The 24,730-nt window shown below is 41.8% G+C and overlaps 1 protein-coding gene across 4 annotated transcripts in view; it reads left to right on the top strand.

Annotated features, from left to right (window-relative positions):
- The first annotated feature begins 2,331 nt into the window (after positions 1-2,331).
- GRIA3 (glutamate ionotropic receptor AMPA type subunit 3) overlaps positions 2,332-24,730 on the top strand; it is a 325,805-nt gene continuing 303,406 nt past the window's right edge. For 2 of the 4 annotated variants that reach the window (XR_001348947.2, XM_023758256.1), the window contains exons 1-2: positions 2,398-2,654; positions 3,851-4,009. Coding sequence is in view for 3 of the 4 variants with exons in the window: in XM_023758256.1 (XP_023614024.1) it covers positions 2,546-2,654; positions 3,851-4,009 (268 nt within the window). In the remaining variant the exon portion in view is untranslated. Of the gene's footprint in view, positions 2,655-3,085; positions 3,173-3,850; positions 4,010-24,730 lie in introns of those variants that run through there. The other 2 variants (XM_006082142.3, XM_023758263.1) reach the window with 2 other exon arrangements.

The raw sequence follows: 24,730 nt of genomic DNA, 5'->3' as shown, positions 1-24,730 counted from the left end.
TTCAACAATAAAGAATGTTTAAAAAATAAAAAAATTAAAGTTCAGGTTCTCTAAATGTGTCATTTTTAATATTAAATTGTCACTGTCCATGGTTAGAACCTTAGTAAAGATTTATCTACCAGATTCTCTACTATCTCCTGGGGCTCTTGGGAAGCTTCAATGGGAAGATTTTGATGTGGAACACTAGTAAAATTGGTAGCAGAGTCTGAGGTTTGGGTGCTGGTGGAGAAAGAGGAGGCTGACAGCATGAGGAACTTTTGGGGAGAAAAGAGCACTTTTAAAAGGTGAGAAAAAGGGAAGGAAGTTGGGAAATTAACATTTATTGATTCTTCTGTGAGTCAGGCACTGAATTAGATGCTTTCATATCTACTATCTTATTTAATTCTTATTTAATCCATAATTATTTTATAGGGAAAGAAATACTAATACTCCTATATTGCAGATGAGAAAACTGGGGTTCAGATTAAGAAAGTCACTCAAGGTTACACTCTGCCTATATGTGATAGAACATAGATTTGAACTTGAACCTGTTTCCTAAGTCTATGTTCCTGAACCATGATATCTCACTCTTCACATTTGTCAAGGGGTGACCAACCTATTCTCTGCTACCCTCTTTGCCCCCAATGCTCCAACCATTTGTAAGTTCAGTCTTCTATGACTCCCAGGTTTCTCCCTCATTCCTAACCATGGACTAGCAAATGCAGACAAGATTTCTATGCGTGATGAGGTAGGAAGAGATTTTGCATTATCAAATGGATAGAAAATTTGGAAGAGCCTAGAACCATTTTTCTAGTTGCCCAAGAATTTGGAAACTTTCTGCTCCAGACTCCAACCTATGTCATGCCAAATCCAATATTGCGCCCCTGGGCCCTGTCCCATATCTCCTGCCCCATGTATTCCAGTTTGCTGTACACTGGCAGCAGGTGCATGTAAACCAAGAGGAGAGGATATGAAAAGGAGAATAGCTAGTATGGGGAGAGATTAAAACTGTCACTTCCAGAATAGCTGATGTAGGAGTGAAAGACTTGGAAGGCAAAAAGGCTGCTTTTTTCTCACCACTGGAGAAAGGGGCTAGGGAGAGGAGTCTATAGACCAAGAGGTTCATCCACAAGATTATAGAGGGAACTCCCCCGCAACTGAGATCCAGCTGCACTGCCTGACTTGGAAGGGTCTTTCCTCTGCCCTAGAGCGGAGAGTAAAAGAAGAGCGGGAGGGGGGGGGCGGCGGGGGGGGATTTATAGCCTCTGTAGTCATTAGTCAGGGCCTATGTTCAGAAGCAACACCAAGGAAACAAGGCAGCTAAAGACAGTTTTCTTAACCTTAACTTTCAATCCCTACGGGATCCCAGCTCATTCCCACATCTTTCTCCTCCTTCGTCAATGGGATTGAGCGTCCTTTTCATTAACCTTTTAGTTACCACATCCGGGCACATACTTTTCTACGTCCCCTAAAGCAGTCAGCCCCACACTGCCCATCACTGCCCCCTTCCGCCCCCAAGGCTGGCTCTGCACTCGGAAGGGGAGGCACTGGCCTCACAAGCTGTGGGCGTTGGGGCTGTTCACTAGCCCTGGGATCTCTGCTGTAAAAAATTGAGCGGTAGGGACCGGGCATGCGCAGCATCTTTGGGCGCATTGTGATGGGAACTGCTTCTCCAAATCTTACAAAGACTCCCGAGTAACCACTAACCGCACCCCCGGACCCCCTTCTTTAAGACACAAGTACAAACGCAGAGACAATGCAGCTTTTCCTTCTTCCTTTCTTTTTTAAAGGGCCAGTTTGCAGCTTGATTGGCTGGTCCACAGGAGGACTCGTGTATTTCTATTGATCCCATCTCCCATGTTGACAAACGCCAACGCCAAGGCTTTGCAGTCCGGGGCTGCAGTTTGCAGTAGAGCTAAGCGGTGTGCGGCTTTAATTCCACGTCAGATCAACTTTGATCGATATCCCCCTACCGGCCCAATTGGAAGAGCCCAATTCACAGGCGCTGAGCCTTTTCGCTCTTTCTTTCTTTTTTCCCCTCTTTACACCCACCATCTTCTGGGGGAGAAAAGTCTTGGATTTTCTTTATAATTTTTTTTTCTGTCTCTCTCTTTTGTTTGGTTTTTGTTTTTAGGTGTTTTGTCTTTTTTTGTTTTGGGTTGTGTTTTAGGTTATTCTCTCCTCTTCTCTCTCTCTCTCTCTCTCTCTCTCTCTCTCTCTCTCTCTCTCTCCTCAGTGATAGGGAGAAAGATCTCTTTGGCTAACCGAGCTTGCAGCCAGTGAACCCGCCTTCCACATTGGTGTGAAGACAGAAGTGAGGTGGGGGGCAGGGAGGGGATGTGAGAGAGTCTAAGAGCGAGAGGGATCAGAGAGAGAGAAAGAGAGAGAGAGAGGAGGAGGAGGCGGCGGAGGAGGAGGACTGGTGTAGGGTGGAAAGGAAGAGTGAGCGCGAGCAAGTTGAAGGGAGGGGGTGTAAGAGCCAGCGAATTCTTTTTCTTTTTCTGTTATTATTTTGACGACTCCCGAGTTGCGCCCATGCTCTTGTCAGCTTCGTTTTAGGCGTAGCATGGCCAGGCAGAAGAAAATGGGGCAAAGCATGCTCCAGGCGGTCTTCTTTTTAGTCCTGGGGCTTTTGGGTCATTCTCACGGAGGATTCCCCAACACCATCAGCATAGGTAAGCGCTAGCGAGCCAGCCTGTCCGGCTGGGTTCTCCTGCACCGGAGACCACTGCCCTGGCGTGGCTACTGCGGCCGCGGGTCCCAGTCCTGCAACGCCTGGGGAGGGGGACTGGGGACAGGGACCGGGACCGGGCAGGAATCCCGGAGATTTGAGCCCCAGAGAGCTGGCGGGTCTGGGGAGCATCAGGCACCAGAGAGGGGTCTCCTGGGGCTGGGGAGGGGAGTGGACTGCTGGGTTTTCCGAGATGTGGGGAACAGGGGAAGTATGCTGGATGCTGCAAAGGGGCAAAGAGTCGCGGTTTTTAGGCTCGCTGCTCTGGACTTTGCCATGGCGTGCGTGCTGCCGCTGGAAGTTGTCCCAGGGTGATGCCGCCTGTCGGGCCGCGCCAGGGCACGTTACCCAGCTCGGGGCGCCCTGTCCGGCGTCTCGGTTCACCCCAGACAGGCCAGTGCTGGGAGAGGTGGAAGCCCATTCCGGATCCCCCACACCCGGGCAGCGATCGGAGGAGTCCGGGTAGGTGGAGGATGCGGTAGGAGGCAGGGGTGAAACAAGGAACTGAGTGAGGAAGCAGCGAAGTAAGGCAGACCAGGAATTCATGAATTGCCACTGTGTCTGTCTGGAGCCCAGTTTCCGGACGCTGGGAGGGAGTTTTCTCATCCTCTGTCTGTATTTACAAGTCAAAAAGTTAAAATTGTTGTCATTACCGAGCCAAACCCTCATATTGTAATGGTGGACATGGGTGGCAATGGGGAACAGGATGGGGGCACCAGGGAGAATGAAATTGTTTTTCTTCTCAACCTTTCCCTTTATGCCAGATAAACATTAACAAGCTTGTGGAGATGTGCACTGGGGAGGAGGGGGCAATGGAGAGGAAGCTACTGCCTGAGAAACAGCCAAGTCCCACTCTTGGTTCCATGTCCTACCCCAAAGGAGCCCCCTCTTCCCTCTTTTCCCTTTCCCCCTTCTCTCCAGCCTCTCCTACTCCTCTTCAGTCTAGAGGAAAACCAGGTTTCTCTTGGCCAAAATTTGAGTTCACAGGAGTCTTGAAAGACACACTGGTTGAAAATCAATTATCATCGCACCCCCATACCATTGAGAGGGATCTCCTATCTGCAGTGCTTTCTAATTTCTAACCTGTCCTGGGCGGTGGGGGGAGGACACAAGCCAAATCTCGGTTCCCTTTGCTTATAGGTGGACTTTTCATGAGAAATACGGTGCAGGAGCACAGCGCTTTCCGCTTTGCCGTGCAGTTATACAACACCAACCAGAACACCACCGAGAAGCCCTTCCATTTGAATTACCACGTAGATCACTTGGATTCCTCCAATAGTTTTTCTGTGACTAATGCTTGTAAGTAGATCTGCTTTTCCTCCCTTTGGGACCTTTGGGACCTCACTTGCATTTTGCTTGTGGGATTTGGGGTCTGCATATGTGCTGGGGATGGGTGATTGCCTCAATAGACATTTTAGGGGCTCTAGTCAATCAAGGTTTCATGCGGCATAAACCAACTCCAGAGGATCTTGCTGAGGGAGGGACTTAAAACAGTGCACAAAACTCTCTCCTGAATCATGTTTGATGCAAAAGTTTCATTTTCTTCGTGCTAAACCAGCAATTCCTCCCCCACATCTTTTTTTTTTTTTGGCAGAAAATAAAGGAAAGAAAAAAATAGCATGGTTGTTCAGGGAAATTTCTTCAGATGGGATTAAAAAAAGAAGCCTCTTGATTGAGTCAATTCAGGATTTACATTACTTGACTGTTAAAGCTAGTGCCTGGCTGTAGAAATTAGCTGAATTTGACAATTGCCTAATAGATAGGAGCCAAAAATGGGAAATTCTGCAAACAAGTGACCTTGAAGGACAGGTCAGGCTTAGTTCCCTGGCCTTTTTCTATCCTAGAATATCACCTTTCTTACCTAGAGAGTTTTGATAGGAACTGATAAGACTACAAACTGATTACAAGTGATGAACACCTGGAAAACTGAGGGGAAAGGAGAGGACAGAGCTCAGGTGACTATTTGGAAAGCTGCTTCTTTTTTTTCTCCCCTAGTGTTGTTCACCCTGACACCTCATTGTTAAGGACAACACATTTCTTAACTTAAAGCAAAAGGTGGAGAGGGGAGGCTTGCAGCAGGCAAATAATATAAAAAAGGAGGAATTTCATGAGCCCCAAAGCTATTTCTGAAATGCCTGTTTGTGCCATGGTAAATGTTCCTCTAGAAAGGGGGCATTTTGAAGAGTAAAACCAAGGGAACCCAAATGACAGCCTGTTGGACACAGGTTTTTCTTGAATGGAATGGTTTATGAAAAAGACTGATAATTCTTTATCTAAGCTTATTGCACTAAAAGTTTTTACAACCATGAGGCTGATAATGACATAAATATGTTTTTGCTTTTATGGCTTGTGCAGTTTGGAATTTTTTGTTTTCTGGCTTTCATTCAAGGGAGAAGTTATATTTATGTTCTGTTGTGTGAAAATTTATATATGACTGAGTTCAAATTCTTCTGCCTCAAAGGATATGTGATTTCCAAAAACTGTTGAGTCTCCAAGAGCACAGGTTCCTTGGACTTTTAAGACTCAGGCCAAGAGGATGGGGGTGAAGCACATTGCAAGAAATGTGACAGTATTCACTTTAAGAAAATTTTAACTGAAGGTACAGGTCCTTATATGAACATTTTCTGTGATACTCTGTATTTGACATTCTTTGGCTTTCCGACATTGACAAAAATAGGAACTTATTAATTCCAGCTAAGTGTGAAAGTTACAAAATGTCTGTCTATATTTTGCATCTTATTTCCGTAATCCCAGCCTGTCTCTACAGCACTTACAACACACAGCTGACTCTTAATCCTGCAGCACTGTGATCTTGTCAAGAGGCTGAAGCTCAAATGCAGCTTCCTAAGTATTAATTAGAACAGATTTAAAACCAAATACTTGAAATCACCAGGATTTTTTATTATTAATAACAAATAACATTTGAACTCACTTTAGTGTCTTCCCACTGATGAGGACTGGAATAAGAGTGCCAATTGACTTCTCAGAAATTATTGATTTCCAAGGTTTTTAATTCTCTGTTGTTGTTGTTTTTTTAATGCTCAAATCAGATTGACACAAGCCAGCTCAGGAACCCCACTCAAAGAGCAACCAGGAAATGATCGTTGCCTTGTGAAAAGCTCAGGTTTAAGAACAGGCAATAAGTCAGCTTTGATGTTCAATTGCCTTAATGCCTTACCTCTCAGGGCAAGGAAAATAAATTGGTCAAACCTTCCCCCCCCACACACACACACCCTAAATCCACAGAACTTCTGCTAACAAGCTTACAAGGCTGGGTTATGGTTTGGGGCTTGAAAGTGTGAGATAAGAGGTATGGATCACTGGGCAACAAGACAAAACAAAAAGGTGACCTTGCCCTCAGTTATGCCAGATACACACATATGCATACACTGACACACACAGGAGAAATATCCAAAAACCAGTGATGTGTATGTACCCAGCTGCCTGTTGCACTCTCCGGCTTTACAGCTCAGAAGACAGGGGAGGAAAGCTTTCATCTTCTCTGGTCCCTGAAACAGTCCTCTCTGAATGTCACAATCATTGAATGGGGGCCAGATCTCAAAGCTGTCTCCTGGCAGCTGCTGCCTAGAAGCTTAGTATAAGAAAGATGACTAGTCCAACCACAGTCTGATAGTCTCTGAATGCAGAAAACAATCATTTCACAAGGCCAGGAAAGCCCTGGACGTATATTTCATATATTCCCCTGGTCTTGATTGTTCTTTTTCTAATGGAATTGAAGATCACATATATCAGGTGTCAGAATACAATACTAGTTCAGTACTGGAGTTTGGAAGGTGATCCCAGGTTCCATTCTTCCAATTGATCTCAATATTTCATAGAGAAAAGACCCCTAGATCCTCTGGTCTGCCCCTCCCTGGAGACCTAGGGAGGATTTGAGAAAATCCCAGTTAAGTACAAATCTGGTCACCCACCTCTCCTATCTGATTCAATGTGGAATGGGATGGCAAAAATTAAAGAAACTTTTCCCTGTTCTCGTTCAGAATTCTTAGTTGCAGTTTCCCCTAGCATTAAAATTGATTTTCCCATGATTTTTCCTGCGCCCTCAATCTTGAGACAGGCACACATTTTTTAGGGCATAGTAACAATTACCCAAAAAATAAACAAAGGTTAATGCCTTCTGCATGCCACTGCTCTCTGCACTCCCTCTGCAATGTAATCTGAAGGTTTCATTGCAAGGAATCCCAGGCATCAGTTATTTAAAGACTCTTCTTCACCAGCAACCATTTTATTTTATTTTATATTTTATTTTTTATTTTATTTTATTTTTGCACAACCCTTGAGAGGTTTGCTTAAGACAGACTCCAATTTCATTCAGTGTCTTAAGAAGACAATAAAAGCCTCTCTGGCTTTGAAAGGTGGTTCATTTGGGATCTCAGCTCAGAGGTGAATTGCAGTTTATCAAAGAGACTCATCTGATTTGGAGCCCATGTTTCCATTTCATAGGGATTAATTGAGTTTGCTACCATACTTTTCAGTTTGGCCAGATAACCCCAGAAAGAAGGATGGTGTGGATATTATGATTTCAAGATACATACATTCATACACATACAGAGACACTCAAACACACAAAATTAGTATATATGAAAAGAGATGTACACACTTTTTAAGTTACATGTTCGTTCAAAAAAAAGGAGACATATGTAATACACTTTGTAATACTTTAAGCAATAAAACAAAATTAGAAAAACAAAACAAAACAAAAAACACCAAACAGATTTGATCATCCTAGGGCTTTGCAAGATGTGAAAATACCAAGGGACTTCAGGGTCCTTTGGAGTGGCTTGATTCCTCAGGAAATGCCTTCAATTCCCTTGAAGTCCCCTCCTGTGTCTTGCTGCTGTGCACTTGTAGTGCACTCCACACTACATCACCCCAGTCTCTGCAGTGTCAGCTCATTAGCACACAGATCTCATATTCCCTCTCCGCACTGTCATTGCAAAAATTGCTGTTGTACACCTTTACAGCCAACAAATGTGCTCGTGGATTACGCACTGTTTGCAAGAAGCAAGGAAAAGGCAAATGTAACCTTAAAGGTTATTCACCAGGGAATTGTGTTCTAAATGCATTGGCTTAAATAAAAATCTGTTGATGGAGGTGCAAGTGAAGGTGGGACTGAGAGTGAGACTTGGGAGTGTAGACTCTAATGGAGCCCCAGGCAAAATCCCTTTTGCTGGCTAACTCTAACTCATCAGCTGCATTATTTTATTTTATTTTTTTCTGAGCCATTTGAAATATACCTGCTAACTGAAAGCTTCTTTCATAACTGAGTGCATTTTGCTACCAAGTGTACTTAGCCGAGACAGGTTTCTGTCTCCTGCCCACAGAGTCACAATCTAATTATCTAATTATTCTAATTGCTAAGATCCATTTAACTGTGTAAGTCCATTTGGGAAGGAAATGTCTCCCCTTATCCTATTCTCTGCTCTTTGGTGGGTTTTGTTTTGTTTTCCTGTTTGTCCTTTTCATGTAATCTTTGGAACCACGGTGAAGACGCACAGTACCACGGCTCTTGCCCTCAAACAGATCTTCACATACTAACCAAAGTCAACTGCTCCAGCTCCACCTCCCATACCCAATCCCCCATCTTTGTGCCCTTGCTGCTCTCCATCTCTCCTCTGTCTGCTGGCCAGGCTTCAATAAGCTCACTGGCTTAGCTCACTTCTCAGCCCCTCTGGCCAGCTGGCATAGCCCACTGAAGCACCAAGAGGTCGCCTCAGTGGTGCCAGTCAAAAATATAATTCACCTTCTCACAAGGTTTATTATGGATTTTAAAAATCTAATTTTTATGTGTAGAGGAGGGAGGAAGGTGATGCTGTTCATTTGGGCCATAAAAATAGATGGCAATCAGCAGGTTGTAAAGGTGAGTTTCCAGCAAAGTGTATTACCTCCCCCAGAAGGCAGCTTCCTGTTGATCTTTTAAGTGGGATGGGGGAGACTGGAAGGGTTTGAGGGGAAGGAACAAAGAACACTATTTTGTTCTCTATCTATGCATACTGCAAAATGAGCCATGTTTTATTTTGTTTGTTTGTTTCATCTCAGCAATTTTAACCTTTTTCCTTAAAATAAAACTAATTTTCCACATCCCCCACTTCTGACTTCATCAGAGGCAGTTTCCTTAATGCTGCATTTCCCTCCCTACCCCCAATATTAAATGAGAATAAAGGGGGCTGGTTGAAATTTTTATCATAAGTTTTTGCCTCCTGATATATTTTTAAATTTCATTATTATGGATAGTCAGAGGTGATAGGCTGGTTTCATTTTAACAGATTAAAAAATAAATGAAGCTGCTGAGGCATCATTATTAGTCTTCCTTTGTGAATAAGAGATTTGTCATTTTTATACAATTGGTTAAAGGATGAAAAGGAAGCATGAATTTCAAGAGAGGGTCAGAATTTTAAAAGATAGAATTCATAACTTTCAGAGAGGGGAATAACCTGTTTATTCAATGATTTAACTTTAAACTTCTTAGATTGAGACTGCAGATATATGTGAAGGAACTTTCAAAAACTCTGAAGGTCAGGAAAATTATATGTATACTTTACCTGGTTCATTTAAAAAAATCAAGCTTCAACTTTCTTTCTTTGGCTTAGATATTTTGGGTCTAATTTGATGAAATGTCCACAAGAGGGTGCAATTAAAATCCTAGGTGGGGGTGATGGATATTCTTCAGTAGAAGTGGGAGTTCCACAGACACAGAAGGAACTCCTTCCCTCTTCTAGAAATGGCTGGACTCCAGGCTGAGAGCTACAAAGAGCCTCAGCCAATGTGTGGGGTGAGCCTTGAATTAGGGCAGCAGTCCCCAAAAGGGGTCAATATTTGGCAAAAGGTTAACATGAACAGAAATTGTCCCCCTCACACTTTTACCTCTTGTCTTGACATTATTTTCCCCTCCTGCTCTGTCTGCCCAGCTTATGCTCTTTTGCTGGTCTCTGACTGGCCCCTGATTCTGGCACCCCATCCACAATAAACTTACCTAGGGATTATTTTCTACCATGGACTTTTCTAGACCTAATGCTCCTTCTTCATCAGAATATCTCTGTTCCTGGTCCATCCTCCTCAGGGCCTGCATTCTACTTTGAGGATGATAGCTTTTTTATATAATATAGAAATCTAGCTTAAAGTGTGTGATAAGAGGGTTAATGTATCTAACAGGGAAGTATTTGCCCTGGAAACCCTAATGCCTCAATTTTAAGGAAAGATACTCAAATAGGGGTGTTTCTGGACATGATACACAGAGTGGATGTTCATTCTACCCAAATCAAAGATCAAGTGGCTCTGGTTGTGGAAGACTTCTACAGACCAAAGTAAAAAGCAACCTGTATTGGGAGGTTTGGTGTAAGTACACCTTGGGTGCACCTTCACCATGTTGAATTTAAAAGTCTTTGGGGGTAATTTGGAAAGCAGTCAAAGTTCATGGGGATTCATTTTCTAAAGGAGGTAAGTTTGTATATATATTTTTTTGTATGTCAATAAAGTTATTTTAAAGAGTGTAAATATTTATGTCTATTACAAAAAAACAATAACATGTTTTTGGAGAGTTTGAAGGTGCCTATGTTGGTATTGGCAGGAAATGCCCTGGCATGGAAAGGAGGTCAGAGAAGGGGAGACGTGGTAGGGAAGCTGGATCTCCAACTGAGTTTTCTTTCCCTGTGATGGCATGTGGAATGCAATGATTACAAGGCAGCATCCCCCTTATAGATGCTTAAAGGTAGCTCTGGAAGGACTTGGAAGCCTAGCCAAATAGTGTCATCTTCTGACTCCATCAATCCCTCCCTTGCCTTGTCTCAAGTGTACATTTGGCTTCTCTCCCCATGGAAATAACCAGAACACTCTCTGCTGGATTTCTATTCAAACATTGGTCAGAGAAATAACTTCTCAGTTCCTAACTACCACTGGTATCTTTAGCTATTATCCTCAACAGGACAATCGTTTGCCCTTATTTGGAGGAGGCGCAGGAGCAAGGATAAGGATGGGTAGAGGAAACACAGCTGGTAATAACCCCTTAACCTTATGGGGCACAAGTCAGTCTACAGCAGCACTTCTCACCTTTCATGTGCACAGCAATCACGTGGGGATCCTATTAAAATGAAAATTCTGATTCAATAGATCTGTGATGGGGTCCAAGAACTTGTATTCCTACCAAGTTCCCAGCTAATACCAATGCTGTTGGTCCTCAAACCACACTTTGAGTAAGTAGAGTCCAGAGCAGAGAGCATGTGATTACCAAAGAAAATGGCTCTCCAAGACAAGCTCTTACCCACATTTGTACTTCTTCCCTTACATAGAAGATTCTATAAGAGACACATTTGACTTATTCTGACTCAAGAATGTCTCTAATCTAGTTCCAGCAATGCTGTGTTCATTTCAGCCATGTCTGTAGGTGGCATGAGACCATCTATTTAGAATTGTTTTTTGTAGGAATTTGAAGTGAAGAGTGTAAGATAGGCTAAGAGGAAAGGTAGCTCATGAGCCAGGATGACAGTGTCTTGGCTTCTTGCCACACCCTAAAGTGTACCTTTTAGAAACAACCTGCCCAAGAGAGTTAAGGTTGGCAAGTAGTTTCAACTGCCTTTTCACTTTGCCTCTCTGGGTCAAGGGATGACAGAAGGGACAAGTAGCATCTGCTCCTCAGCTGTCTGACTTTCGTTAAACAGGGTTAGAAACAAGAAATACAACACAACCTGAATTCTGTCTGCCTCCCCATGAGCCCCCAAAATTGACTCCATTTTCAAGGCCGATGTCAGGTACTCATTGTGAGGAAGAGGGGAGGAAAGGGAAGTAATATCACTTTTCAAACATATCTAAGCTGAAGACTGCTACAAGGAAGTCATTAAGAGCTTACCCACTGTCATTTGAGGACTATCAAAGGACAATGTATTACCCCAAATTTTGTCCCCTATCAGTTTGCCATTAGTCTAAAATTCCACAAATTATTTTATTTGTGTTGCTGCACTGAAGGCCTGTGCTAAAATGAAAGCATGCTATCTGGAAGGGAATGAGTTAAATCCTTATTAGCCATTACTATTTCCAGAAAAATTCTTACATCAGATTACCACCTACTACTTTTCAGGATCCTCAGAGGAGGCTTTCCAAGACAGGTGAGTGTCCCAGAATAAAGCATCTGCCCAAGGAAGTGGGGCACCAAATGGATGATATGCATCCAGAGGGCATTGGAAGACTCTTGAAAATGAGGAAGAGTCCCTCAAATACACACCTATTTTGCAACATTTGACTTTCATAGATAAATTCTGGTAGTTTATTGACTAAGATTTTAGTTGCCTTTGACTCTTCAAGTCACACCCTTCAGATGTTAGTGGGTCTGTTGCCTCTAACGTGCATGGTTATTAGCTACAATAGAATCTAGCCTCTGGATTCCCCACAATTACTGTGGAATATTTTCAGAAGTAAAATCAATTTGTGATGGAGGTGGTGAGGATTTTTTTTAACTTTTAAAAAATGTTGCAATAAAAAATAGTCTTCTTTCAATTATCCATGATTGGCTGTTCCACCTTGTCAGTTACTCATTGCAACCAGGGCTCTCATCCTTTCAGCTGTCCAAAAAGGGATCAGGCTCCCAGCAATAGATGAGACAGAAATGGATCAGGGCCCAGCCCACAGAGGAGTAAATTGAGTAGATGTGGGTATGGGTCTCTGTATGGTTGAAAACCTTCGTAAATTTAAAGTAGAAAGAATGTTGACAGCTAGTCAGCCATAACCTGTAACAGATTCTCAAATATTCTTATATTTCATTGCTATTTCCAAAGCTAATTTTTTGTTAGTTTAAAACAGTGTTTCTTGAATTGGACCACTTACATCAAAATCACTAAAGATGCTTATCAAACAATGAATTCCTAAGTCACACTCCATATGTATTATATCAGAAAAAAATGAGGATAGGCCTTTTTAACAAGCTCTGTGGGTAATTCTAATGCACACTCAATTTGGAAATCACTGGTTTAATAAACCTTGGTACTGCAAATAGAGATATATAGATTCAGAATGATTATTTGTTGAGGACCCACTAAGCTTCAGACATTGTACCAGGAACTTTCACATATGTTACTTCTGCAAATAAGTGAGATGCTGTTGGCCTATGCAAGCATTAGTGAGTTTGGCTCTCAGGTTGGAAATTCGAGACTTGAAAGAAATAAGAGACCAGTCTCAAGTCATAGTCTCTGAAGTAAAGTAAAAATGCTCTTTGAGATGGTAATTAAAAACAAGGAAATTATTTTTATTTTGACAATAATTCTTCCCTTCTTTGCACGTTAGCTAATGATTGGTCCTTAGCCATGCTATAAACTAGATGTCATGGCAAATGCCATCCCATTTGTTAAAAATAGATGTATTACAATCAGTTTATAAAGCATTCAGTAATTCAATCAGTTTCTATAGCATTCATTGTGCCATACTTGCTATCAACAAATTTAAAATCAGGAGTGAAATAATAGCAATACCGTTCATTGAGCCCATAAAATGTGGAAGACACTGCACTAAGCACTTTTGACTTATTTCATGGAATCATCACAAGATGATTCAGAGGTAGCTCAAAATATATATAAGCAACTAGCTCAAGGTCACACAGCTGGCTAATTAGTGAAGCCAAGATTTTACTTGAGATCTGCCTGCCTATAGAGCTTGGACTCAGTTTCAACTGGGGTTGAAATAGAAAATGATTATAGGAGTCAGGTAAATCACACAAATGTGGAAATTGGTCCAGGTATAGAGTGGTAGGGCCTGTGGCAATCTGGAGAGTCCATGTCCAAACCCAAACACATTCAACCTCATTTTTTAAAACCAGTGTGGTACCATGACACATCTACAGCAGGACTTGTGTTGTGGTAGGTGGTAGGTGCAAATTTCTGATCTCTAACCTACACTATCCACCTCCTTCTAGCAGCTAAGTTACTGGCTGAGGGAAGCTCAATTAACTGGTAGTTATAATTACTGGGAACCATAGAGTAGACAGAAAAGCTCTTCTTAGTCAAAACCCTATTTTGACTTTCTCCTCTTAGTGTATCATCAAGGTACCTCAATATGGCAGAACCTTCTCTCCTTTGTGCACATACTTATAGCCCTACATATATACACTGTATATCCAGTGGCTTTTCATGGTTCAATGGAAGCTCTATTCTAACTAACCTTCCCCTAGGCAATGCTGAGGCCTGCAGCAAGGTCAGAAAGCTGGCACAGGATTATTAGCTGGCACAGGGTTATTAGCGAGTGCTCAGCAGGTCAGAAACAGGAATTCAAGGGAATGATACAGGGGAATAGGAGCTTCCCATACACCCCCAGGAAAGAGGCTCACTTTAGACTGGGATCCAAAATAGAGTTATCTGAAGTTGTAAATTGACCTAAGCCAATTTGGTCACTCAATATCATTAGGTTATGTTTTGTTGGATATCAGTAGCTTGCCATGGTTAGAATGAGGGCTATAGATCTTTCCCCCATAACCTCACCACCAGGTATTAAAGTAAGTCTCAAACAAAATTCTGTTTCTCATTAAAATAATGGCAAAGAGGCATGAAAATAATTGGACAGCCTGCTCTGTGGACTCAGTCAAGTCCAGCTCCTTATCCTTTTAGGTGCTTCAACAGCACCTTGCATGAAGGTACACTTGAGGTAGACAAGACAATATTCTAGTGTCAGGATGAACCTAACTAAGAATCCTTATTTATGGATGCCCACAGAGTGATTTATAAATTAAGCCTAAGGTACAATTTCTAAGAGATAACACTATAGATCTTGTTAGATCCTTATATCTTCTTTCTGCTAGTTTGGGAACTCCTCTCCCATATTTCTAGCCAATCCACATATGTTGAACACTACTGATTTCACCAATGGAAACATTGGATGTTAATTAACAAAACCCCTGGTGTTCATTAGAGATAAAGATACCTGAAGTGCTGGTAGAACCACTTCTTGACTAGATTTTCTAACTGCTAGATAACCATTCCTACACTATGTATTTCCCAACAAGGGTAAATGACCACCCCAAGGTTATAGATTCAGACTAAATAACCCACATATATAACACAATTTATGTTGGGGTCTTATAAAGTAAATAAGAAAAATATAAAATTTGAGATACCATGTTTCTTATGGCCTTGGGAAGCAGTAAAAGTGGGATTAAGGGTCTATGGAATAAGTACACTTGAAGTAGACACAACAATATTCTGAGCAGGAATAAGGACATCTGGGATCCAGTCTCAACTCTGCCACCACTGCCTATATGACCTTGGACAAGTCACTCTGTTCTCTAGTTCTAGTTTTTATGGGGAGGTTCTCCTGGATAATCTCTGAGGAGACTGCCATTTTGGACATATTATCACTAATTTGTCAATTCCTACTATCTCCTCTTCTAGTAACAGTTTCACTTCATTTCTTACTAGGGAAGACTCATCCAAAACAAAGCCTCTCAAATTCTTTTTCTACATCTAAAAAATTCTCTTCATATTCATCTATTTTCTTTATAAGATATAAAATATTGAATTCTTGAAACCAGTGGGAAATAATTCTAGCCAGTTGTAGCTTCTCCTTGTCCACATCTCAACTCTTCCACTTACTAGGTATGAGAACTTAGGACAAGTTATTTAACTTCATTGTGACTCAAATGTCCTAATTATAAAGAGGGGATGACAATAGTCCTTACCTCATAGGGTTGTTGAGAGTTTTAATGAGATAATTCACAAATTCACATAAAATACTTAGAATGATGCCTGGCACATATTGAATATTATTATTATCAACATAATCATTAGCCTAAAATCCTTGGAGCTTTTTGTCCTAAAAACAGAAACCTAGTTTCAGTTGAAAAGTAAAATATCTTGTCACTTTAGGGACTAGACTTCCTTCTTGAACAGCTGCCCTCTGAGCCTTTCTACAGTGTCAAGCTCCTTCCCAAGCCCAAGATTATTTTTTTTTCTGCCAAGAAAGCCATCACAGCACTCCTTCAAATCACCCAGCAACCACCCTGACCTCCTACACCTCTCACTCATACATCCAAATTTGCTCACCCAGTTTGCTTCTTGTGAGTGAAAGTTACTCAGATACTCTATTGTCAAAGAACTGAGAGATGCATTTTTCTGCATAATCTAAGGATACAGATTCAAGGGAAGACCTAGAGTCTTCTTTACCAAATAACTATCTTCATCTCTAATTCCATCTACTTTTAATCACAATATGAGTCATTGTTTCTGCTCTCCTGTGACAATCCAATATCTAAACAGTACACAGTAGTCTCCCTGATTTCCAAAAAGCCCAGGAGGCACCCACGTCCATTTAGAAAAAAAGCAGTTAGGCCATCCACCCAGAGGAATGACTCTGCAGCCAAGGCCCTAGAGCAGTGATGGCGAACCTATGACACGTGACATGCGAACTCATTTTTTTGGTTGATTTTTCTTTGTTAAATGGCATTTAAATATATAAAATAAATATCAAAAATATAAATCTTTGTTTTACTATGGTTGCAAATATCAAAAAATTTCTATATGTGACACGACACCAGAGTTAAGTTGAGGTTTTTCAAAATGCTGACACGCCGAGCTCAAAAGGTTCGCCATCACTGCCCTAGAGTTTCTTTTAGAAATGGGGCTGCCACTGAGGGCCACAAGGAAAAGCAGCAAGGAACTACTCAAAGCCTCCCTGGGGGATTCCCCTTAATTTCTTTGGGTACTACAGGGCCATTAGTGAGTGAGATTTATCCATGGGCCTCATAGTCAAGACCCCAAGGAAATGAGAAGAGAGACACTCCATACTACCAATTCTTCTCTAAAGCAGGCACTGCCCTGGCATATACACATTGCATATATCTTTTCCTAGTCCTACCCACTTCCTGGTGACAGTGTGGTGTCTTTCCATCCAGATGATAATTCAACAGAGACCCACTTCTGGTGCATCTTTGAGTCTAGCCAACCCTTTGACTAAATATCACAGCCTCTATCCAGAGTTTAGTTCAGCCTTGGCCACTGTGGCTCAATTGGTTGAAGCATCATCCCATGCACCAAAAGGTGGTGGACTCAATTCCTAGTCTGCACATAGTTGGGTTGTGGGTTCAGTATCTGGTGGGGGTGCATGCAGGAGGCAGCTGATCAATGTTTTTCTCTCTCCCTTCCTCTCTCTCTAAAAATCAATATTAAAAAAACACACAAGTTTTTGCCCTGGCCGGTGTGGCTCAGTGGAAGAGATCAGCCCATGCACCAAAGGATCTCAGATTTGATTCCCAGTCAAGGGCACATACCTGGGTTGCAGATTCAATCCCCAACCCACTCAGACGTGTGCGAGAGGCAACAAATGGATGTCTCTCTCACATCTTTCTCTTTCTGTCTCTGTCTCTCTCCCTCTGTCCCTCCCTCCCTCCCTTCCACTCTCTCTAAAAAAAGCAATGGAAAAAAATATGCTCGGGTGAGAATTGACAAAACAAAAAAAAGCTAAAGTTGTTTTTTGTGTTGTTAGTTTTTAAAAGAGTTCAGTTCACTTTGTGCAAGAGTTACCAAGGGTGCCCTTTGACTTTCTGGTACCAACTCTCACTATTCCAAGTTCCTCTTTCTACTGCCTGTAGAATAGAACACAAGGAGAAGAAAACAGTGATGAAAGTTGAACTTTTCCCTGCATAAAGAAACCTAGAGCTTCCCAGCCCTATATACATGTACTCATGACCCTTGGGTTTTGCACCTAACTCTCTGAAGCCAGGATTGCTGTTTGACCCTTGCCTAGTAGAAGCCTCTTTCTCCTACTTAGTCTGGAAGCAACCAGAGGGCAAAGAATGGCTTCAAATTGGACTGCCTGAATTTGAATATTGGTTCTTTATCTTACTGTTTATATGACCTTGGGCAAATTACTTAACTTCTTTAACCTTCAGTTTTCTCATCTGTGAAATGAAGGTGAACAGAATAATAAATATCCTACAACTTTCTTGTTGAGATTAAATGAGATTATCCATGTAAAATATTTACTCTGATGCCTAGTGTGTAGTAAATGTTCAATAAATGGTAGATATTATTAATAGAGTACTGGGGTTATTGGTAAGTGGAGGAAAGGAATAGAACTAGTCAAAATCAAACCACAAAAAAGATTATTTCCATCTATGACTATCCCTAAAGCCCTCCAAACTAATTTGTACTGTCTGTGAATCTAGCTGGAACAAGTTTAGATGGGGCCACCACTGAATATACTCATAATGCTGCTTCAGGCATGAGGGATTTGCTTTGGGGCAAAGCAAAGGAGAAAGAATTGACTCGATGCCCCCCAATGCCAGGGTATACACAGTACTAGGTTTAATCATGACATCATTAAGTGGAATTGTCTAAAAGGACATGATCCCTTCTGGCCTTTTATCTGAAATAGATACATTTGGAATAAAGCAGCATGGATAGTAATATAAGAATCTTGGCACTTTCCTTGGCTTGAAGGAAAGAACAACCTTTCTTCAAATGCAAAGTCTATTTTAATGTGGTTGAAAGTGGGAGAGTGGAAAAGCGTATCCTGGAATCTTCACTTAGACGTGGGAAAATGTGGTGCCAGTTGAGCTCTCCCAGCCGTGATTTTTCTGAGTTATTTTAATTAAGGTTGATGTGTGGATAGAAGTTTAGAGCATATCAGTTTGAGTGGATGAATTTTCTTCTTTTGATGTTGTTGCCTAAGTCAGACCATAAATAGCAAAGGAAAGAGATATGGAAAAGGTTAAAAAAGAAATTTTGCTAATTTGATTTTCCAGCATTTCAGTCTCCATTTCTCTCCAGAGCAAAGGTTAACCAGCTGATTCCACAAGCACAGACTCACTAGAAAGGATCCTGCTGAGAACTACCAGGCAATGTAGTCTTTTTTCTACCCTCTCTTTTTTTGTATGCTGGAGCTGATTTACCGGCATGCTATCTTTTTTTTTAAATATATTTTTATTGATTTCAGAGAGGAAAGGAGAGGGAGAGAGAGATAAAAACATCAATGATGAAAGAGAATCATTGATCGGCTGCCTCCTGCATGCCCCCTACTGGGGATCGAGCCCGCAACCCAGGCATGTGCCCTTGACTGGAATCAAACCTGGGACCCTCAGTCCACAGGCCAACGCTCTATCCACTGAGCAAACCAGCTAGGGCCCGGCATGGTATCTTCAGAAGACCCAAACCTAGGTGATGAACAAAAGAAAATTTTCCCTTCATATTCCAGAGTGCCCTTACTCCACCTGCATTTCTTCTTCTCCTTTCCTATCCAAGGCCACTGCTATGTTGTCTCATGAGATCACTGATTTTTTTTCCTCTCGGGTGAGGAAACGGGAACAAAGACTAAATGACTTGCTCAAGGTCTCACAGCTATTGAATGGATGAGCTGAGATTATAACATAGGTCTTCCAAGTTTTGGCACTTATGTAGGATATTTTCCCACATGACAGCCCTGTCCTTTTTTTTAATAGGTGGCTGAGAGGAAAAATAAATACACAGCAAGTGAATTAGCAATGCAGTAAAGCATGAGTTTCAGGAGCCATGGTTAATGGTACCTTCCAATTAGTGCCCCCAGTGTTAACCTGTCATTTGATCACCCTCTGATTTATAGTCAGGAGTGAGCAAAACAAAGTTTTGAAATCCTAGTATAGATCACACTGTTGGAGAAAGATCAAGTAGTTCTAGTCCAACTACCTCATTTTGTGGATGAGGAAAGTGAGGCCAAGAAAGAAGAGATTTGACAAAGGTGATGCAGCTCCCTAGTGGCTGAAGCAAGATGAGAATCTAAATGGCCATATTCCCAGAAGCAGGGTATTTTCCACCATGTTTTACAATCATACCAGCACCCTGTTGTACTGAAGCAGCACCACAGGTTTTATTGAATTACCATTGCTGATACCTTCTTTTCCTGAATTATTTCATGTATAAAAGTTATAGTCATATTACCCCAAATAGATTTTTAAATATAGGACATTTTTAATAATTTAGAAGTTAAAATGTAAAATTATCCATACTAGTTGCAAAAAAAAACAACCTTTAAAATATAGATAATAAAAATCATCCAAGTGAAGTAGAAAATCACCCAAAATTGGGTTTTACCATATGCACAGATTTGTATCCTGCCCTTTTAACTTTATATTATACAGGGAACAGTTTTCCAGACCCCTTAAATGTTCTTTGAAATCTTGATTTTTTAATGTCTATAAATTATTATATCACATAGTGTCATTTTATGACATATATAGGCCATAATTTTTATAATCATTACCCAATTTTGTGCATTTTAAATGGATTTCCAAGTCACTGAGGTTTACAATGATGCTTTGACCTCCTGGAATGATCATTATTCCTCCACCAGATAGGGCAACCAAAGTGAGAACCTGACCTTCCATCCTCTTTAAGGTACATGTTATATAACTCAATACAGGCAATATAGCAATGGTGGTTATGCTCAAAGCCAGACTCTCTGGGCTCAGATGCTGGATCCATCACTTTCTTGTAGCATAGGCACAGGGGAGGAACTTAACCCCTCCAAGCCTCAGTTATTCTGTCTGACAAGTGGGGTAAATAGTAGTGCCCACATCATAGGGTTGTGGTAAAAATTAAATGATAAAATATGTGGAAAATGCTTGGTATATTAGATGCCATTATTAATATAACATCTATCGAAGGCATAAAGCACAAAACTTGGAGTCAGAATACCTGGGTTCTTATTCCCTCTCTGAAATTATCTAGCCCTATGATGTTTGAGTTATTTTACTTGTCTAGGTCTCCATTTCTGCATCTATAAAATGGGAATAATAATGCCTGATCTGTGCACCTTACAGAGATTTTATGAAGATCAAATGAGAGAATGAATGTGAAGGTGCTCTGAAAACTATGAAGGAAAGTATGATTCTGAATTATTTAAAATTAGATATAATATTATTTTCATAAGCAGGACTGGAGATACAGAAGGTGTAAGAGACTATAGGCTGAATGTACTGAGCTTAGAAAAAAAATGTTTCTAAGATGAAAACCATGGTATTGGAAATATAAACTGTTATAGACAGAGGAGACCTTAGAGATCAGATCATCCAGCCCAACATGTATTTTTTAAACTATATTTGTATTGATTTCGAAGAGGAAGAGAGAGGGAAAGAGAGATAGAAACATTAATGATGAAAATTATTGATGAGCTGCCTCCTGCACGTCCCCCACTAAGAATTGAGTCCGCAACCCTGGCATGTGCCCTGACCGGGAATTAAATTGGGGACCTTTCAACAACATCTCAATGTTATAAGAACAGAGATTCAGAGAGGAGACAGCTTGAGGTCACAGGTCCAGTCACAGAAATGGCACTAAAACTCAGGTCTCCAGATGTCTTGAGCAGAGTCCTAAGGCAATCACTGCAGCTCTTTATTTATTGACCTTTGTCTAAAAAGGGGTAAGAAAGAAATCCAGTTATTCATGGAATCCATGTAGGTAGGAACTGATTAGTTGGGATTCTTTGCAAGGACATTCCACATATTGCATCTCTACTATATTTTTAAATGCTAACTTCATTCCAGGTAAGGGAGAGTAATGGTTCAGGAAGGTGAGGGGTGGAGAGTCTCAGGTGGGGTGAGTGCCCTCAGACTTGGCTAGATTCTCAAGAGACTTCTGTTGTCCCCACAATGACCACTGCAGCAGATGTCCTTTTTTATTGTTAATATCTTTGCTGTCGGTCCTCAGTTGTGTGTTTTGGGAAAACTTGGTACAGCAGATGAAATTGGCAGTTGCTTGAAAATACAATTGCCAATTGTTTGAATGAAGTAAATTGATTACAGCCAGAGGACTATTCATTTTGTCCTGGCATGCATACAGCCTACATCAGGCAGGAGCTACATCGCTGATGGCAGCTCAGATATTGCTGCATCCTCTGAATTATATCCCTCCAGGTACTCAGTAAATATATGTGTTAGATACTTTCATCTTTATGCTATTTTAGCTGAGATAAGAGAACATAAACATTTCCATCTGACAAACTTTTCAAGTTCAACACCAAAGAAGGTTATTTAAAAGAAACAAGAAAGGAGTTTTTCAATAGCAGGCTCCAAAGGTGACTAAAAATGCCATCCAACAAGGCAGCCCATTAAGAAATGTAGTGTGAAATGTGTTAATACGATAAACCCAAATGAGGTCTCACTATTCTTAGCTCAGAAATTTTGGCTGCCTTCCCCAGCTGCCACTGTGGCCCGGACAGGGTCCATCAAGGTTCACCCCTACCCCAGTCCTGATGTGCTCCCCTTCCTATCTTCAGCTGAATGAAACACTATTGCCAGAGGTAGCTCACCCTCTCCTTGTCCTCTGAAAAGCTCCTGCAGGGAGGGCCTCCCTGCCTTGGCCATCAAACACAGAGGGGAGGGAGGAGAAAGCAGTTAGAAAGCTCTTGATCATGCTGCAGAGATCACTGGCTGCTGCGCCTAAAATGTTCACCAGATGAGGCCAGCCAAAATCAGGCTTTTGTGTCTGAAGTGGCTATAGTCCGAAATCAGCAAGATAGATGGAACGGTGAAATGACCTTGTTCACCAAACCCTATTATGCTAGAACAAGGGCCTCCCCCTGGAAGTTGGAAGGAACAAATGTCAGGCAAGTCAAAGGCAGGTCTACTTTACACAGTGGGAAGTAAACAGATGGAACCCCTTAGCCCAGAGCTGGTGCCAGACGAAAATACAAATACTGTCAGAGAAGGTTCAATACATTTATGCTGCTTGGGGACATTTTTAATCTCTGAGCTCAAAATCAGTGAGGACAACCAGATCCTCTGACAGCCAGTGAATGAGTCCTGAAAACATGACCTCAGAATTGTAATTTTGTGTTCCAATTAAACTAGAAAAAAAGTGGTGATATTTAGAGTTGGTTGACTCAACCTGAGTTGCTAAAAATCTCTGATTTGTTCAGAGTTAATTCTTCCATGCATATAATGGAGGCAATATGTTATGGAAGAAAAAACCTTGCCCTCACCCTGCCACTACTAACCAGCTATGTAACTAACTACCCCCTCTATGCCTCACCTCTTCCCATTTATAAAATAAGGGTATTAGATTATGTGACCCCCAAATGTCCTTTCTAGTTTTAAATGTTTAAGTCAGATTATATCACAAGGTTCTCTTGGAGAGTTTCTTGGGGGGCCTCTGCACCTTTCCTTGACCTCCCTTGCTCAGGAGCTCTGGGTTCTCAGTATGCTCAGAAGATGCCGCAGACTTCACCAAGGTATCTCAGTCAATACAGGCTTCTGCAGCAGAGACCTGAGCTCTGAAGTGCATACTTTATGGTCTATTCCCCCACTCCCTAAACTCTCAACTGCTTTGTAAGGAGGCAAACTGCTTCTATACCAGGGTTTTGTTTTGTTCAGTGCAATAGGCATGTTTGGGCTCCAAATATTAGAGGCAGTGTTGTGTGGGCTTTAGAGCTAGAGCTGACCTGGGTTAGAATACTGATTCTGCAACTTCTAGATATGTGACCTTCAGCAAGTGACCTAAACACTCAGTGCTTCAGTTTCCTCATCTATTGAATAACAGTCACAATTCTGCCTCCCTTCTAGAGTGATTATCAATATTAAATGAGAGAATTCATATCAAATGCTCCGCACAATGCTGGGCACATTGTAAACCATACCAAGAGTTGGTGTACTTCCCCACTGTCTACTTTTAGCTCAACATCGTTTTAGCTAAACATTTAAAATCAAAGCCAGTAAATCAATAAATCAGGTTAATAATCAAGAGCATAACTTGTAAGCAGTGGCAAATTGTTTAGCTTCTCAGCACCCTCATATTTTGGTCCCTATAATGGCATATTGATAATTTAACAGGGTCGTTCTGGAAACTGCACAGGCCAATGAGAGGGCTATTCCTGGTGGCATTTGGGTTATCTGCCAAATCACACTACTTAGATGGATGCTACTTTTACCTCCCTGTAGAGCCAGTCCCACAAGACAGAGAGGGAGGATCCAAAACGTGACTCTTTGATATGACTTATGCACTCATTGTGCTGAATAGTATGTAACCTTTTTAGTTTAGGGTGTAAAGTTAAACTATGAGGTGAGGAAAAGGCCACTAAAGTGTCCACTATCTCCTCCTTTCTTGGGTTCTCACTGAAGCTGAGATGGTATAGCATCAAAGTTGATGAGATTGCAAGAAAGGTTAATAAAGGATAATTATTCCTCAAGCCTTATGTTTTGCTATGTGGGTATGTTTGGAGATTGAGGGGAGGTGGGAAAAGATAGCTTTTCTTTATGTAACTCCAGTTCACCATTTTCAAGAGGGTCATTTTTGACCTGGAAACCCCATGACACATCTTATACAGGTTACTTAAAGATAGTTTCTTTTCTTAGGCTTTTGTGAGTGAAAAGCCCTCAATCTTTGGGGGAAAGACCCCAATAACTAACTGGGATACATGTATGAATATAAATGTATCTTAAGAGTTTATTGAGTCAAGCAAGTAAGGAAGTAAAGAGATACAGACCATCCCTAAAAGTATGTACCAGGTCCACTGTGAGGGAGGGTGTGAGAGATGGTGACCTGCACTGACTGATGGCACTTTACTGGGAGTATGCATAGGTAAAGGCTGGTGGAAAATCCACATCAGAGTAAAGTAAGCAAGAAAAATATTATTACTACTAGAGGCCCGGTGCACAAAAATTTGTGCACATGGGGGGGGGGGTCCCCCAGCCCGGCCTGTGCCCTCTCACAGTCTGGGACCCCTCGGGAGATAACGACCTGCTGGCTTAGGCCTGCTCCCGGGTGGCAGAGGGCAGGCCCAATCCCTAAGTGCAGCCCCTGGTCAGGCTCAGAGCAGGGCCGATTGGGGAGTTGGGGCGCCACCCCATCATGCACAGAGCAGGGCGGATCAGGAGGTTGCAATGCCACCCTCAGTCACACTCAGGGTAGACTGATTGGGGGGTTGGGGCACCGCCCCCTGTTACACTCAAGGCAGGGTCAATGGGGAGGTTGCGGCGCCACCCCCTGTCACGCACAGAGCAGGGCCGATCAGGGGGTTGGGGCGCTGCCCCCTGTCACTCACAGAGCAGGGCCAATCAAGGGG

Source organism: Myotis lucifugus, unplaced genomic scaffold (genome assembly GCF_000147115.1).
Source record: "Myotis lucifugus unplaced genomic scaffold, Myoluc2.0 scaffold_2, whole genome shotgun sequence".
Lineage (NCBI taxonomy): Eukaryota > Metazoa > Chordata > Mammalia > Chiroptera > Vespertilionidae > Myotis > Myotis lucifugus.
Note: the sequence above shows the minus strand (reverse complement) of the source record. Positions and strands in the feature narration are given on the sequence as shown.